The 15690-nt window shown below is 49.6% G+C and overlaps 1 protein-coding gene across 4 annotated transcripts; it reads left to right on the forward strand.

Annotated features, from left to right (window-relative positions):
* Positions 1 to 563: 563 nt before the first annotated feature.
* Positions 564 to 14622, forward strand: Trafd1 (TRAF type zinc finger domain containing 1). Of its 4 annotated transcripts, none has more exon segments than NM_053760.2 (12): positions 564 to 644; positions 2146 to 2210; positions 7314 to 7449; positions 7522 to 7575; positions 8197 to 8602; positions 9172 to 9378; positions 10861 to 10937; positions 11494 to 11724; positions 12306 to 12426; positions 12892 to 13225; positions 13666 to 13738; positions 13942 to 14622. In NM_053760.2, coding segments are annotated over 11 exon segments (1746 nt in total). In that variant the 5' UTR covers positions 564 to 644; positions 2146 to 2163; the 3' UTR covers positions 14002 to 14622.
* The last annotated feature ends 1068 nt before the right edge of the window (positions 14623 to 15690 follow it).

Here is a 15690-nt window from a genome sequence, read left to right on the forward strand (position 1 = left end):
GTTCTGAACCACCTGTTGTAGGTGCAAAGCACCAAACTCTAGAAGAGCAGCAAGCATTCTTAGCCACGGAGATGTCTCTCCAGCCCCACAGCTGTGTGTTGTTTGCGGTTAACATGCCAGTGTAGACTTAGAATGCCCCCCTTTGTATCCGCTAGGTAGGAGGCGTTTGGAGGAGCCACCTTGCTCGGGAATGGGACCCTGGCTGGCACATCGGAGTCTCGGTCGCCTCGAAGAGGTCTGGCACCAGGAGGCATTAAGGACAAGGATGGCGAGTAGGTATTAACGGGCCATGACAGCGCAGAAGCGCCACCCACCACCATCCTCTCCTCATCGGGATTTGCCCAGCATTATTCAGGCAATCAATGCAGATGCCTCCGCTTCTAAATTCGTTTGTATGTTGGGGGTGGGGGGTGGGGATGAGGACCCTCGGGACCCGCCCCCTGAGCTCGGTGAGCCAATGGAGGATGAGGAGGCGGGCCCGAGGAAACTGCAGCGCTGCCGTCCAATGGGCGTCCGTCAAGGCCCCGTGGCTGGCCAATGGGCGTGCCCCTCGGTGACGGTGGGAAGCGGCTGGGCAGCGGGGCCGTTGTTGGCTCGGGGCGGCCGAGGCGACTGTGGCGGTGGCGTTCCCGCTGGGCTCTGAGGTGAACGCGGGTGGCGGGGTGGGGTGGGGCGGGGCGGGGCGGGCGGGAGGTGGCGGCGGCGGCCGAGGCTCGTGGCGAGAGGCGGAGGCCCGGCCCGCTCTAACCGCCCGGGCCCGCGGAGCGCAGAGCGGTCGCTCCCCGAGGCGCCGCCGTGGCGTGTGGCTGGGCCTGCCTCCGCCTCCCGGGGCCTCCCGCCCGCTGAGTCTTCCCTGCCGTCGATAGAGGTCCGTCCGCCCCCACTGTCCTCTTTGTCTGCGTGCTTTCCCGTAGACACTCACCTTAGGTTACTGAGTTTCATTTGCTTGTTTTCCGGGCTCTGCTACTTTGGACTAATTCGTTAAACAGTCTCAGTTGCCAGGGCACTGAGGATGGCAGGTGGCTTGACAATGTCCAGATCAGCCCGACGTTTTGTTATTAGTCAGTACCTGAGTCTGTTTCTGTGTCATGGGAGGAGTGATGTAAACATTGTTGCTGCATTTGTCAGCGCTTCGCCCTCTGCCGTGTATCCTGTACGGAAAGCGAGAGAAAGGACTGGAGCATTCAGCCCTTGCCTGGCATGCCTGGGTGGGAGGGCCTCAAATTTGACGGAGAAAAACCACCTAAGTAGGCAGCGTCAGCATCTTTCTGTTCCATTTGATACGGTGTCCAATATTGGTATGATGTCCAATATTTGCTCTCTGCTTCTGTTTGGTTTTGATTTTTGTTTTTTGAAATAGGGTCTAATTCATCTCAGGTTGGCCTTGGAACTTACTGGGTCACCAAGATGGTTTTGAACTTCTGATTCTTCTGTATCTATATCCCTACTGGTAAATTTATGGGCGTGTACTATCATGCCCAGTTTTATGGCTGGTCAGGGAACACAGGGCCCCTGTACCACTTGAGCCCCAGCCTAGATTCATCACTTTGATAATACTCTTGCCAAAAGTATATAAAACCTGAGTTTAGTCCAAGAAAACACCAAACAACCCCCGCCCCCAAATTGAAGGATTGATTACAAAATAACTAGCCAGTAGCTAGAAACTCTTAGTAATTGCCAGAATAGCTAGCGGGCTCTGATTAAGGTACTAATTAGCTCAACAAAGCTGTGAGAAATTAGACACTAGAGAGCTTTCAAATCAGAGTAAAAAGAAACATAGTAACATCCAGGTGCTTTATGTCACCAGGATTGAAACTGGACCAAAGGGGGATTGGTGATCTCTTCACTGACATTTGAATGAGGTTTGAGGATTAGTTCCATTTTTAAAAAAGGATTAGGATTTGATGTCATTAACTTTTACTGAAGTGGGGTGAAGGGCATAAGGGAATTCTTTGGATTTTAAGGCTTTTGGGGAGGCAACATTTTGTTATGTCAGGTTTTTTAAATTGAAAACTTAAAAAAAAAAACAAACCAAAAAACAAAACAAAAAAAAAACAATGAAAAGGAATGGCCCAAGTTTTTGTTCTTTTGCATGTCATCCCCAGAGCAGAAATGAAACAGAAAGTGATACCTCTTCCTTTGCAGTTTTCAGGAAGAGCCAAGATGGCCGAGTTTCCAGATGACCAGGCTGCTAGGCTGTGTGACAACTGGTAAGACATAGAATTTCATGGTTTGAGGACAAGCCAGCTTTGAAGACTTGGGTGGTTTATTGGCAGGTTGTGACTGAGGCTGTATGTGACCCTTAAAAGATGCATGTCTGGGGCTGGGGATTTAGCTCAGTGGTAGAGCACTTACCTAGGAAGCGCAAGGCCCTGGGTTCGGTCCCCAGCTCCGAAAAAAAGAACCAAAAAAAAAAAAAAAAAAAAAAAGATGCATGTCACTGTACCTAGAACCTTTTAACCATTTGGGTAAATGGCTTGTTTAGAATTTGACAGGAAGGTTTCTCTGGGTAGAATAGGGAGTGGAATGGATAAAAGCTGGAACTTGGGGCTCTGTTCTGTCTTTAATTAATGACTTAAGATGGGGCCAGGGCTGGAGGGGTGGTTCAGTGGGTAAGGGTTTAGGGAGACCCTTCTCAAAAAACAAACAAGAAATACTGGAGTGGTTTGGCCCCTCACCTTCCCTGGGCGAGGGGATGGACCACAGTCTTGTGGACAAGCTTTGCCACTGAGCTACCCTCAGCACTGCAGCCTTCACTCACATACAAGAAGTGAACTGATTGTTTTCTTCCTGTGATACGGGGTCTCTGTGTAGCCCTGGCTGGTCTGGCTCTCACTCTGTAGACCAGGCTGGCCTTGAATTCACAGAGATCCACCTGTCTCTGGGTCCCCAGTGCTGGGATTAAAGGTGTGTGCCCCCCTGGCTGAGAACTCACTTTTGGAATGTCTGAAGAAGTGCAATAATTCTGTTTGTTTGCTTGAGGCTAGGCTGTCACAGAGACCCACCTGCCTCTGCCAGCGTAGGAAGGAAGGACTTCCTGGAGTGGTCCTGAGGCTGTCTTTGAGATTTGGCTGTATGTGTGGTGATGGAAAAGTTAGTGGGGCAGCTCAGGATGAACCTTTTCTTTTTCTTTTATGGGGGGTGTTTTTAACACAGGGTCTTGCGATATATATATATATATATATATATATATATATATATATCGAGCCCAGGCTAGCCTGGGACTGGATATGTCGCCCTCAGACTGCTAGAAAAACAAAAATGAATCACATGGGCTTTTTTTTTTTTTTTTTTTTTCTGAGCTGGTTCCCATAGCTCAGGCTAGTTTCAAACTCTGCAAATAGTAAAGATGACCTAAATCGAAGACCTTCTGCCTTTACCTTGCAAGCACTGGGAGCTGCCATTTGTAGTGACGGTAGTAATTGTTGTTCTTCAGTGGCAGGGAGCAAACCCAGGGCTTCTCGGGAAGCAGCATACCTGAGGACCACTGCTGCCAGCTTAAACCTGGGGCATATGCCAGCGTGGTTCCAGGAAGCAAACTCCTAAGGCAGTGTTCATTAGCTGTCATCATTAAGTAGCGCTGTCCTGTTTAACCATTCCATGGTCCCAAGCTCTGTGCAGCACAGTCTGAATAGCTAGGTTTATTGCTCTCACATTTTTTTTTCTTTTCTTTTCTTTTTTTCAGAGCTGGGGACCGAACCCAGGGCCTTGCACTTGCTAGGCAAGCGCTCTACCACTGAGCTAAATCCCCAACCCCTGCTCTCACATTTTTAACCCAAGTGTTGAAGAGAATCTTAAAATTTCTCTGAGTATGAGGGCATTGGAGCTCAGCTGCATGCTTGTGGTCAGAGGACATTTTCAGGACTCAGGTCTAGGAAGTGTCTTTACCTGCTGGAATCTATCTTGCTGTTTTTCCTGCGGGTGCATACTGCGTTTTAGTTAGTTTGGTTTTCCTCTTCCTTTGAGACAAGATTTTGTTGTGGCCTATAAAGTTTGTAGCCTCAGACTAGCTTTAAATTTGGTTCATAGACTAATAGAGCTCTAGACATGACCTTCCCTCCTTAGCCTCCTGAGTGCTCCAATCCCAGAGCTGCATCACTATTCTTGGATCTGTGAATTCTCTCTCATTCCCTCTTTTTATGATTTATTTCTTCATTTATTTCATGTGCATTGCTGTTGTGTCTGCACATATGTCTGTGTGAGGGAGTCAGATCCCTTAGAACTGGAGCTGCCAAGTGGGTGCTGGAACCGAACCCATCTCTCCAGTCCTAGAAGAAAGGCTCTTTTTTCATAAGACTTGCTTTTATTTATTTATTTATTTATTTATTTATTTATTTATTTATTTATTTATTTATGGTATAAGTGCTCTGCTACATATACATCCACAGGCCAGAAGAGGGCATCAGATCCCCTTATAGATGGTTCTGAGCCACCATGTGGTTCCTGGGAATTAAACTCAGGACCTCTGGAAGAGCAACCACTTAACCACTGAGCCAGCTCTCCAGACCCCTAACACTCTTAGGGAAAACTAACGAAGCAAGTACTGTTTATTCTATTTGTGTGCGTGTATGCACGTGTGAGAATGTGTCTTGCCATTTCAGCAAAACTGGTTGGACACAAGCCCTGAGCCTGGGAATCTAAGCTCAGGTCCCCCTGCTGGCCCAGCAAGCACTTTACCCACTGAGCGAGCACAGTGCCGTCCCTTGGTTCTGTGCTTCACTTACCACATGGCATTTGTCCTAGGGTTTTCCTGCTGTGAGCACACACCATGACCAGGCAAGTCTTATAGAAGACAACATTTCATTGGGGCTGGCTCACAGGTTCAGAGGTTCAGTCCATTGTCATTAAGGCAGCACCCAGGCAGACCTGGTGCAGGAGGAGCTGAGACTTCTCCATCTTCATCTGCGGGCTGCTAGGGGAAGACCAATGGCTAGGGTAAGGGTCTTAAAGCCCACACCCTTAGTGACACACCTACTCCAGCAAGACCGCACCTCCAAATAGTGCCACTCCCTGGACAACGCATATCCAGGCCATGATAGCGTAGGAGGGAGGGAGATGCTGGTGGAGGGGACTCTGCTGTGCTGATGGAGAAGGAGCTCTGCTGCTCGCCCTGCCCTCATAGCTGAAGGGCACATTTCAGAGAGTGGCTTTCCCTGGTGCTCCATGCCTGCCATTTTAGAGTATCCCCAAGCATCATTTGCATGTCGGCATAAGTCAGTGGCTTTGTTATCATTGACATGGATAAAATAAGAAAATGTCACTTGAGAAGCAAAATGACATTTGGCTGAGACATCCTGATTCTCAGTCTGCTGTAATTTGAAGGAGTCTGGGACAGTGTATTAATAACTGCGAAGGGAATTCCGAAGCACAGTGGAGGAGCTAGTGAGAACAAGGTTACCTGGAGAGAGCACCTGACAGAAGAAAAGCAGCTTAGTGTGGAGGACTGGCCTACCGCACCTGCCCGGCTGAGGGACTGCTCACACTGCAGGCTTTGAAAGCTGGTCTGGGGGCTGTAGAGATGGCGCAGTGCTTAAGAACTACGACTACTCAGGTCAGCAGAGGACCTGAGTTCACATTCACCTATAACTCAAGCCGTAGGTAGAGTCAGATGTCTCAGGCCTCTCTGGGCAGCTGCCCTCATGAGCACATACCCATATATGCATGCATGTAAAAAATTAAATAAGGGAGCCCTGGGTTCCATCCTTTTTTTTTTTTTTTTCTTTTTTTCGGAGCTGGGGACCGAACCCAGGGCTTTGCGGTTGCTAGGCAAGCGCTCTACCACTGAGCCAAAACTCCTCCTTTTTTTTAAAGAATTATTTATTGTATGTATATGAGTACACTATAGCTGTCTTCAGACACACCAGAAGAGGGCGTTGGAACCCATTACAATGGTTGTGAGCCACCATGTGGTTGCTGGGAATTGAACTCTTAAGCGCTGAGCCATCTCTCCAGCCCCCCTACCCCAAATAAAATATTTTTAAAAAGTTGGTTTGGGACTGGAGAGATGGTTTGGTGGTTAAGAGCACTTGAGCACTCGTTGCTCTTCCAAGGGACCTAGGCTGTTTTCCCAAGGTTCAGTTCCCACACTGTGGCTCAAAGCCACCCAGAAGTCCAGATCCAGGGGATCTGGTGTCCTCTTCTGGCCTCTATGGGCACTGTATGCACACGGAGCAGATACATACATATGTAGGCACAACATTTATACACAGTGTCAGTCAGTCCAGCTAATAAATCTGTTGGTCTTTGAGCCAGGCATGGTGGATACTTAGGAGGCAGAGGCAGGTGGATGGATTTTGAGTTTGTGGCTAGCCTGGTCTACATAGAGAGACCCTGTTTCACAAAACAAAACAATTGGTCTTTGGAGCCTTCTCTGCCACCTCTCATTTTTCCCCTTGGTTTTTTTGAGGCAAGGTTTCTCTGTGTAGCCCTGGCTGTTCTGGAACTTGCTCTGTAAACTAGGCTGGCCTCAAACTTGGATCCTTTTGTCTGCCTCTCAAGTTGTCCTACCATTTCTGGCTCTCATCATGGAAGTTGCGTTGGATCCAATTAGGCAGTTAGTAGGAAAGAAAAGTTTGTTGTGTTGAAAATGTTTTTTTCCTAAATGGTGTCTATTCTATTTTATGTATTTATTTCGTCTGTGGGCACATGCGTGCCACAGTGTGCGAGTGAAAGTCAGAGGCTACCCTTTTGGAATCAGTCCCCACCATCTACCGTGTGGATCCTGGGGGTGAAATTTAGGTTATCAGGCGGCAAGTGCTTTTGTCCAGTTGAACCATCTAACAACCCTGAACTATTCTGTCTCCTCTTTTCTTCTGGATCTGGACATTCCAGGACATGGGAGTCTCAGCAATAGACGCCTCCCAGCACCTGGAAGGCTGAGGAAGGAGTTCCTAGCCAAACGGAGCTACAGTACAAGAACCTGTCTCAAAAGTAAAACACTCAGCAATAAAATCAGTAGCCAGGTCAGGTAGTTCCCACTTCCAACTCTCAGTAAACTAGGGCAGGAAGGTGGCTGTGAACTCGAGGCCTGCCTGTACTGCAGCGTGAGAACCTGTCTCAAAAGACGGGCTGGGCATGGTGGTCCTCACCTTCAGGCCCCACCTTGGCGAGGTGGAGAGAGGAAAATCAAGGTCTTTTCTGCAGGGTGACTTTGAGGCCAGCCTGTGCTCTGTGAGTTTCTGTGTGAAAGGATAACACAAAGCCGAAATGCTGGGGACAGAACCTGACAGGACGTGTCCATGTGACTGCACTGCGTGTAAGAGGGCGTGGGTCACATAGTAATGCCTGCCTTTTTCTTCCACTTATTTCTGTAGCAAAAAGGAAATTCCGGTATTTAATTTTACCATCCATGAAATCCACTGTCAAAGGAACATTGGTGTGTGCCCTGTCTGCAAGGAACCATTCCCGAAGTCCGACATGGACATTCACGTGGCTACAGAGCACTGTCAGGTGAACGCCCACTCCCAGATGTGCAAGGGAAGGCGCTGTTATACACCACTTGATTGACTCTTTTTATCCTAGGTGACCTGCAAATGCAACAAGAAGCTGGAGAAGAGGCAGTTAAAGCAGCATGTGGTTAGTGTCACCCTGGGAAGGAGGAATGGGGTCAGGCCTGCTGACAGCACAGAGCCACATTCACAAGAAAGCCTGTTCACAACCTGTTGCCCCCACCCCCTGCGTGCAGACCTGTGCTCAAAGCCCTGCCAGATGGGCTCCTAGCTCTTTTTTTTTTTTTTTTTTTTTTTGGTTCTTTTTTTCGGAGCTGGGGACCGAACCCAGGGCCTTGCGCTTCCTAGGTAAGCGCTCTACCACGGGCTCCTAGCTCTTGAACGCCTTCCTTGGACTGTGTTCTTTCCCCATTGGTGCCTTCCTGGCTGGTTCTGTATGTTGAAAAGTGGCTTTTCCTTTCATTCTTAATTATTTTTAGCTAGTGTGTGTGTTGTGTGTCACAGCGTACATGTGGAGGTCAAAGGGTAGCTTATGGGAGTCATTTCTCCTCCCTGGGCCTCAAACGTCTGTCAGCTTTGGCAGCAAGTAATGTAGTTGCAAAACAGTAGGCAGACCTACAGTTCTGTGCTCCCACTTGTTAGAAAGCACTCATTCCAGCTGGGGTTAAAGAAGACTGAAGTGGATACTTAGTTTCTTGTCCTTGTGAACTCCCTATGTGTAATAGGCCCTTCCCACCTTGCATTGCAGGAGACTGAGTGTCCTCTGCGCCTTGCTGTCTGCCAGCACTGTGATCTGGAGCTTTCTGTTGTCAAGTTGAAGGAGCATGAGGATTACTGTGGTGCCCGGACAGAGCTGTGTGGCAGCTGTGGGCGCAACGTGCTTGTAAAGGAGTTGCAGACTCACCCTGCTGTTTGTGGGAGAGTGGAGGAGGAGAAGAGAAGCGAGGCCGCTGTCCCTCCTGAGGCTTACGACGAGCCTTGGAGTCAGGATAGAATCTGGATCGCATCCCAGCTTCTCAGACAGATCGAGGCTCTGGACCCACCCATGAGGCTCCCTGGAAGGCCCCTGAGAGCCTTTGAGGCAGACCCTTTCTACAGTAGGACTGCCAGCCAGAGGGGCGTGACAGCCCATTTTCCCATTCAAAATAATCTTTGTGAGTTGTGCTTGGCAATAGGAAGTGGGTAGTGGCACCATCCCAGGACAAAAGGGCAACAGGACTTTGGAGACAAATAGATCTTGATGCTAGAAACATAACAGCCGCTGGGTAACAACGAGAAGGATGCCCCACTTGCCTATAGAGCAGGAATAAGGAGGTGTGGTGTGCTGTTGCCGTTAGGATCCATGACGATGGCCTGACGGGCGGGCTCTAGTCTCTGAGGCACCTGCAGCACACTGTCAGGTTCTTAACAGGGCTCATTAGCACAGGGAGGGAAGGGGCAAGCTCAGCTTGGTGGCCTGGCTGTACCACAGTGCAGATAAGACAGCGCAGTGTTGAGCCCGGGGCCCGTCTGTGTCTCACAGCTACCCCAAGTAGTCCTGCGGATTCGTTACTTGTGTATCTTCCCAGTGGCTTATTGTCTCTTGGCACATGTCAGGTTCAGAGATCCCAGAGGGCAGAGGGCTGGATGCGAGGGTCGGCAGGCTTCTGCTGGCCTTGACCGCTTGCTAGGCTCGGATGGCGCCTGTCTCTACTGTGCTCACACATTGCTGCTTTCTTGCCAGTTGAAGAGCAAGAAAGGCAGGAAAGGAACAGAAGCCACCAGTCCCCAAAAGACAGTGCTGAGAATAGCGCACACTTGGACTTCATGTTGGCCCTGAGTCTGCAGAATGAGGGACAGGCCTCCAGCATGGTAGAGCAGGGCTTCTGGGAGTCTGTGCCGGAGGCCGACCCCGCTCGTGCTGGGCCCACATCTCTAGGTGACATAAAGGGTAAGTGTGCTGCTTTGGCATCGTCTTCACAGCGCTTTCTTATTTTTTATTTTTGCTTGCTTGTATGTTCTTGTACTGTATGCATTCGTAAAGGTGAACAGGTTCACACCTTTAATGCCGGTACTTGGGAGATCTCTGAGTTTCAATTCAGGGCAGTATAGTCAGACAGTCTTGGAAAAATGGATTGTTTTTTCAAGACAGGGTTTTCCGTGTAGCTCTGGCTGTGTTGGAACTTGTTCTATAGACCAGGCTGGCCTGAATTCAGAGATGCACACACCACACACACCCCCAACCTCTGCCCTGAGTGCTGGGAATAAAGGTGTGTGCTCCCACTGCTTGGCTGAAAATAGAAAGATTTAATGAGACAGAACTCACCTTATTTTTGCTTTTCCAACCTTATTCTAAACTGTTCTGAGAACTGTGCAGTGGACCCCCACCTGCCCCTTGTCTCTGTTTCCCTTTTCTTTTTCTACACGGACCTCCATACATATTCTCCTAAGTTCTTTAAAAATTAATAGACACATGGTATTCTGTGCTTAAATACTGTGGCATGTGTTTAACAAGAGCACTCTATGTAAAGAAGACAAATGTCACAAAACAAAAGTTCCTCACTCTTTTAGTTTATTTCATGTATGTGTGTACACTGTTGCTCTCAGACACACCAGAAGAGGGCATCGGATCCCATTACAGATGGCTGTGAGCCACCATGTGCTTGCTGGGAATTGAACTCAGGACCTCTGGAAGAGCAGTCAGAGCTCTTAACCACTGAGCCATCTCTCCAGCCCTCCAAGTTCTTCACTCTTATATACTATTCCGTAGTACTTTTTGTTGTTCCAAGTTTTTATGCATTGGCACTTTTGATTTATTTTTTTCTATTTTTTTTTTTTCAATTTTTTTTTTTCAATTTTTTTTTTTGAGTCAGAGTCTCCCTATGCAGTCCTGGCTGTCTTTGCCTCTGGGAGACAGATGGGAGGAAAGAGGTGTGCCCACCATGCCAGGCCACATAGGTACTTTTGGGAAGTCCAGGGCAGCTGTTTGCAGAGTGTTCTTCCTCTGTCTGGATCCAGTTCTGTCAGGACCTTGTACTGGTGTTTTTACAGCTTTTCACTTTTTTTTTTCTGTGAGGCCCAGGCTGGCCTTGAACTCACTATCCTGCCTCATCCTCTCAAATGCTGAGACTGTAGGGTGTGCCATCATGCCAGGATTCTTGCTTGGTAGCCTCTTACAGGGTTCTGCCTTCTGTTTAGCTCATTCTATCTTTACCTAATTCTTTCTTTCTCTTTTTTAAAAAAAAGTCGTGTTTCCAAATGGTCTTTGACAAACTCCAGAGGATTTTCTTTTCGTGTGAAACCTCTACTTGTATCAGTTTTGGAATTTATACTGTGTCCTTGGCATCCAGCACCCACCCCTGCCCCAGTCAGACTTGTGTGTCAGGCACTCTGGGGGAAGGGCTGACCGGCACTTGTTTGTTTGGGGCTCCAGGTGCTGCTGACGAGACTCTCCTGCCCTGTGAGTTCTGTGAGGAGCTGTACCCGGAGGAACTGCTCATTGACCATCAGGTAGGTGTGTGTTACTCTTCAGGACCGTGAGCAGGCTCTGGGCGGTGTGACAAGCTGCAAGAGGCCTTAGCGAGTGCAGCGCTGGTGGTGCGGTGTAACCGCTTTTCCTTTATGCTGTAGTACTCAGGCTCAAGTGACCTTTCTACCTCCGTGTCCCAAGCAACTGGGATTGTGGGCACACAGCACAGCACTGTGTCTCGTTTTCAGGGAGCCATGGACCTCTTTCCACTTGACTAAGTGATGAGGCCTCGCTCAGCACAGCTCAGGTGCTATGTAGTCTGTGCTTTGGGTGACAGGTCACACCCTGCTTTGGGTTGAATACTTTAAATGGTCCTTTAGTAAGGATAAAAGACTGTTTGGCCTTTGTTTATGGTTTGGGCCCCGTGTGTGGTGATGGCACGGGTGCAGTAGGGAGCAGTAGAGTGGAGATGAACTCTGTTCTTTCCAGCTCTGCAGCACTCAGGGGGTGAAGTAGTTTCTTGGTGAAAATGTTTATTGATAGAATTTTTTCTTAACCTTTTTTTTTATTTTTTTAACATTATCTTTTGAATGACAGACAAGCTGCAACCCTTCACATGCCTTACGTTCACTCAATACTGGCAGCTCTTCCATTAGGGGGGTGGAAGATCCTGGTGCCATCTTCCAGAACTTTCTACAACAAGCAACAAGTAACCAGTTAGACACTTTAATGGGCCTGAGCAGTTCAGCTGCTGTGGAAGACAGCATTATCATCCCCTGTGAGTTCTGTGGGGTGCAGCTGGAAGAGGAGGTGCTGTTCCACCATCAGGTGAGAGCCTGCTGAGCTCACGGTATCGAGTATGCTCGAGCAGGGGCTGAGGGAGCGTCTCCCCGAGTATGGAGGCTTCCTGATTTTGACTGGCAGGCTCTGCTGGGCTATGTGAGTGCTGTGTTCCTTAACACGGGCTCCAGCTCTGGCTTTGCCATGTGGTGATGCCCTGAGGCTCCTGGAAGGAAGGGTGCTACACTGCACACTCTAAAGGCCTTTCCCAGTCTTCCCAGTCTGGACTCCTGTGTTGTTAGTGGGGAAAGTGCTCCCCACCCACAGTGGTCAGCTGTGTGAGGAGCCGGCAGGGCAGGCGCAGCCTTGCATGGCTCTCGGTAGCTCCTCCCACCTCAAGGACAAACTGCTGCTTGTCACCTAAGCCACCACACAAACACTGCAGACAGAGCATGCTCTTCTGACCACAGGAGAGTCTCAGGAGTCCATGATGGCTGTCCATTCTATTCCCAGAACTTGGCTTCCTCTGATTTCCAGGAGTTGTAGTGGCTGTCAGTGTCTCCCAGCCTGCTGATGCTCTTCCCTTCCCAGCATCCAGAGTACTCAGTGTTTTCTTTTCTTTTTTAAAGGATCAATGTGACCAGCGCCCAGCCACAGCAAACCACCGAGCAATGGAGGGCATCCCTACACAGGATTCTCAGCCTGAAGACCGTTCACCAGAGCTGTCCAGGAGGCGGGTCAAACACCAGGGTATCAGCTGGGGCTGAGCGAAGCTGCAGCCACTGCTGGCTCAGGCCTGCTTCCCATTCCTGCTCTCCCGGAGGCTTGCCTAGGCCTCTAGTTCCCATGCATGAGGGTCTCTTGGGAGCTCTGCTGAGGCTAAGTGGTCCCCACATTACCCCAGGCTGACCCAAGTGCAGATCTTATAGGCTCATGGCTTCCAAGACAGCTGTGAATCACAGTGCTGTGGTAAGCTGTGGTTCTTGACTGCTTTATTTAGTCATCTAGCTGGGTGCGTGTTTCTGAAACTTCCCACCACAAAGTCAACTGCAAACAGCTTTTCATAGTTGGCTGACATCTGTTTGCTGAACAGTTAGGAACCTGTCCTTGAGGATCAGGACATCAGCATGTGGAGTGGGCTCTCTGCCACAACAGTCTGCTAGTAACAGCTAGGGTAGCCTTCCCCCTAAAGCCATTGCCGCCTTCTCTTCCCAGGAGACCTGTCGTCTGGCTACATGGATGATGTCAAGCAGGAATCAGTGAAAGGCTCCACCTACTCGCTGTCTCCCAACAGAACCATGAACAATGTGTCTACCTGTAACCGACTGTTGAACTCATCAGGCCCCAGGTCTGACTGCCAGCGTAGCCCTCCTGGTGTGCTGAAGCTCAACAACTCAGGCAGCCAGGACATCCGTGGGCGGATTAGAGGCAGCCAGAATGGGCCCATAGCATCTGCGCATGCTCCAGTGATCCACTCTATTCGAAATCTCTATCCAGAAAACCTTGCGCCCTCTTTTCCTCATGGCTCCCCTGGGAGATTCGGAGCCAGGTAAGCAGCAGCCCCAGAATGGAGCCAATAGTGGCTGAGGAAAGCATGGGAGGACATGTGGAGCTGGTGGCATGGCTCAGTGGTAAAAGCACTTGATGAGGAAGCCTGACGACCTGAGTTTGATCTTCAGAGACAGACTTGTCCTCTGACCACCGCACATGTCATAGCACGTGTACCCACACACATGACACACGCAGAATGATTAAAGCAGTGAGTTTAAAGACACACCTTTATTCTGTGCGTAGGCCATGCCCCGTGGAGGGCTTTGCCTTTTTCTCCTCAGTGATTCTCGTGTGGAACCTAGAACCTCATGTGTGCTCAGCTTGTGCTTTAACTAGCCGCCCCACCAGACTCATGGAGGAGCCTGGGCTTGCCTGGTGCTGCCCTCTCCTCTCCCGAGTTCCCATGTCAGCATGCTGATTCCTCATCTGTGTTTGCAGTGGGAGGAGTGAAGGCAGTCGGAGCTCTCGGGTCACCCCTACAGCCGCCAGCTACCACAGCAGAGCAGCAAAGGTAACTGGGGTCCCGTAGTGATGACGCTCAGGGCAGATGCAGACCTGGGTGGGACTGGTGGGGTTATGGATTCAGAGAACTTGCTGGGTACACTCCCAGTAGTGTGGGGTCCATTCCTTGGCTTTTTTTGAGGAAAGCTGTCTGGGAAACAGGCAGCTCCAACATGTCTGTTCTTTGATTCCTTAATCTTGTGTTATCCACAGGCAAAGCCTCCGAAGCAGCAGGGAGCAGGGGATGCAGAGGAGGAGGAAGAGGAGGAGTAATGGCGACTGTGGGGGGCTCTTGCAGCCACCCCTATGCATAGCAGTACCTGCTGGTGCAGTGTCCAACTGCCTCGCAGGCTCATTGGGCAGGAGAGACACCAGATTGTAATTTTTCCTATGTTATGGCCATTTTGTGTCTTTGAGATTGTGCAGTGGGTATTGGGGTTTGAGGGAGGGCTAGCTGGGAGGCCCGAGCTGCCACTGTTGAGCAGCAGTGAAATCAGTGTCTGTGGCCCTCTTGGCCCTAAGGGCTCCATCCTTAGAGATGTCGTCAGCACTGCTTCTTGGTGCTTTGTGGTCCTGCTGGACAGAGAGGAGGGTTCTGGGAATCTCAGATACCAGTGAGGCAATTCTCTCCCCCTGGGGGCCTAAGCTTGGGTTTGCAGCATGTTAGGAACAAGCTGAGCGGCAGGTATATGGCAGGACTAGAGGCCACCTTGGTGCTTGCGGGTCACTCACCCACCTCTCTGCTCCTGGTGGGGAATGTACTGCTCTGTTCGTGCTGCCCTCACCAGGGCCACACCTGCCCTCACAGGGACTGAAGCTCCAGCCCCTTCCCTTCTTATTTTACTGGTTTAATTATTTCCTTGTAATAGAAATAAAGTTTGTATTTAGAGCTCAGCTGAAGCTTGTGATTCTTTCTACAGAGATAGATGGAGCAAAGTGCATCGTCTCACTGTGTAGCCTGGGCTGGCCTTGAACTTAGCATCTTCCTGCCTCAGCTTCTAGGCTGCAGGCACAGTTGATGGTTGAGCTCTGTTGGATGCCCCAGCATGGGTTCCTTGTCAGAGTGCTCATAACTCAAGAGGTCATGTTCTTTTCCCTAAGACATCCCATGTAGACCAGGCTTTACACTTTGGAGGAAACTCAGAGCTGTGGTAATACTTGGGGATAGGGAGTTGTCTCTGACAGAGAAAAACGAAGGGCGGGCCAGCCACGGGGATGCACACTTAAAGCCACTGGAAGACTGAGGAACCTAGATTGCTCTGGATTTGTCTTAAAGCAGAACACAAAATCCTGAACCCCAGGAGCCATGCCTTTGAAGGACAGCCAATCTTGCTTCAGCACTCTGGTCAAGGAGGAAGACAGCGGAAGAACTGCCGCTTTCAGATGGCACACAGATCGCACAGTTTACAAAAGGCTGTTCTGTTAATTCTCGGCAAAGCCAGGACAAAGAATTATTATTCTGTCCCCAAATGAGAAATACTATAGTCAAGATATGTCACTCAATCATACTTCAAGACACCAGGCTCGCCAAGGGTGGCTAGCTTAGAAAACCTTCCTCAGGAGCCAAAGGGCATGGCTTCTGCTGTTACTGACTTCCTCCTGGAACTTTAAAAGAGGTGACAGGGTTCAGGGCAACTTGGGTCTCTCCCTGGTGAGGACGGCACAGGCCATCAGGAAGGAGAACTCTCAATCCACAGGACACCGTGTGTTTTGGACATGGTAAAATGACAATGGACTGGCTTGTGGGCTGTTAGTCATCTGCTGTCCTAAGAGCTGTGGAAATAGAGAATTCACATGCAACTAAAGGCAGACAAGTGTAGCTAGAAGTTAATTTCCCTGTATTCTTGAGCCTGCACTTTTTCTTAGCCATTCTGGTGTTCACAGCTGTGGTTCCTAGCCATTCCATTGTGTGCTTTGATGTCATTCCCTCGGAATTCTCAGAATTGCAGATATATACCCTTG

The sequence above is a fragment of the Rattus norvegicus genome, chromosome 12 (genome assembly GCF_021556685.1).
Source record: "Rattus norvegicus strain SHRSP/BbbUtx chromosome 12, alternate assembly SHRSP_T2T, whole genome shotgun sequence".
Classification (NCBI taxonomy): domain Eukaryota; kingdom Metazoa; phylum Chordata; class Mammalia; order Rodentia; family Muridae; genus Rattus; species Rattus norvegicus.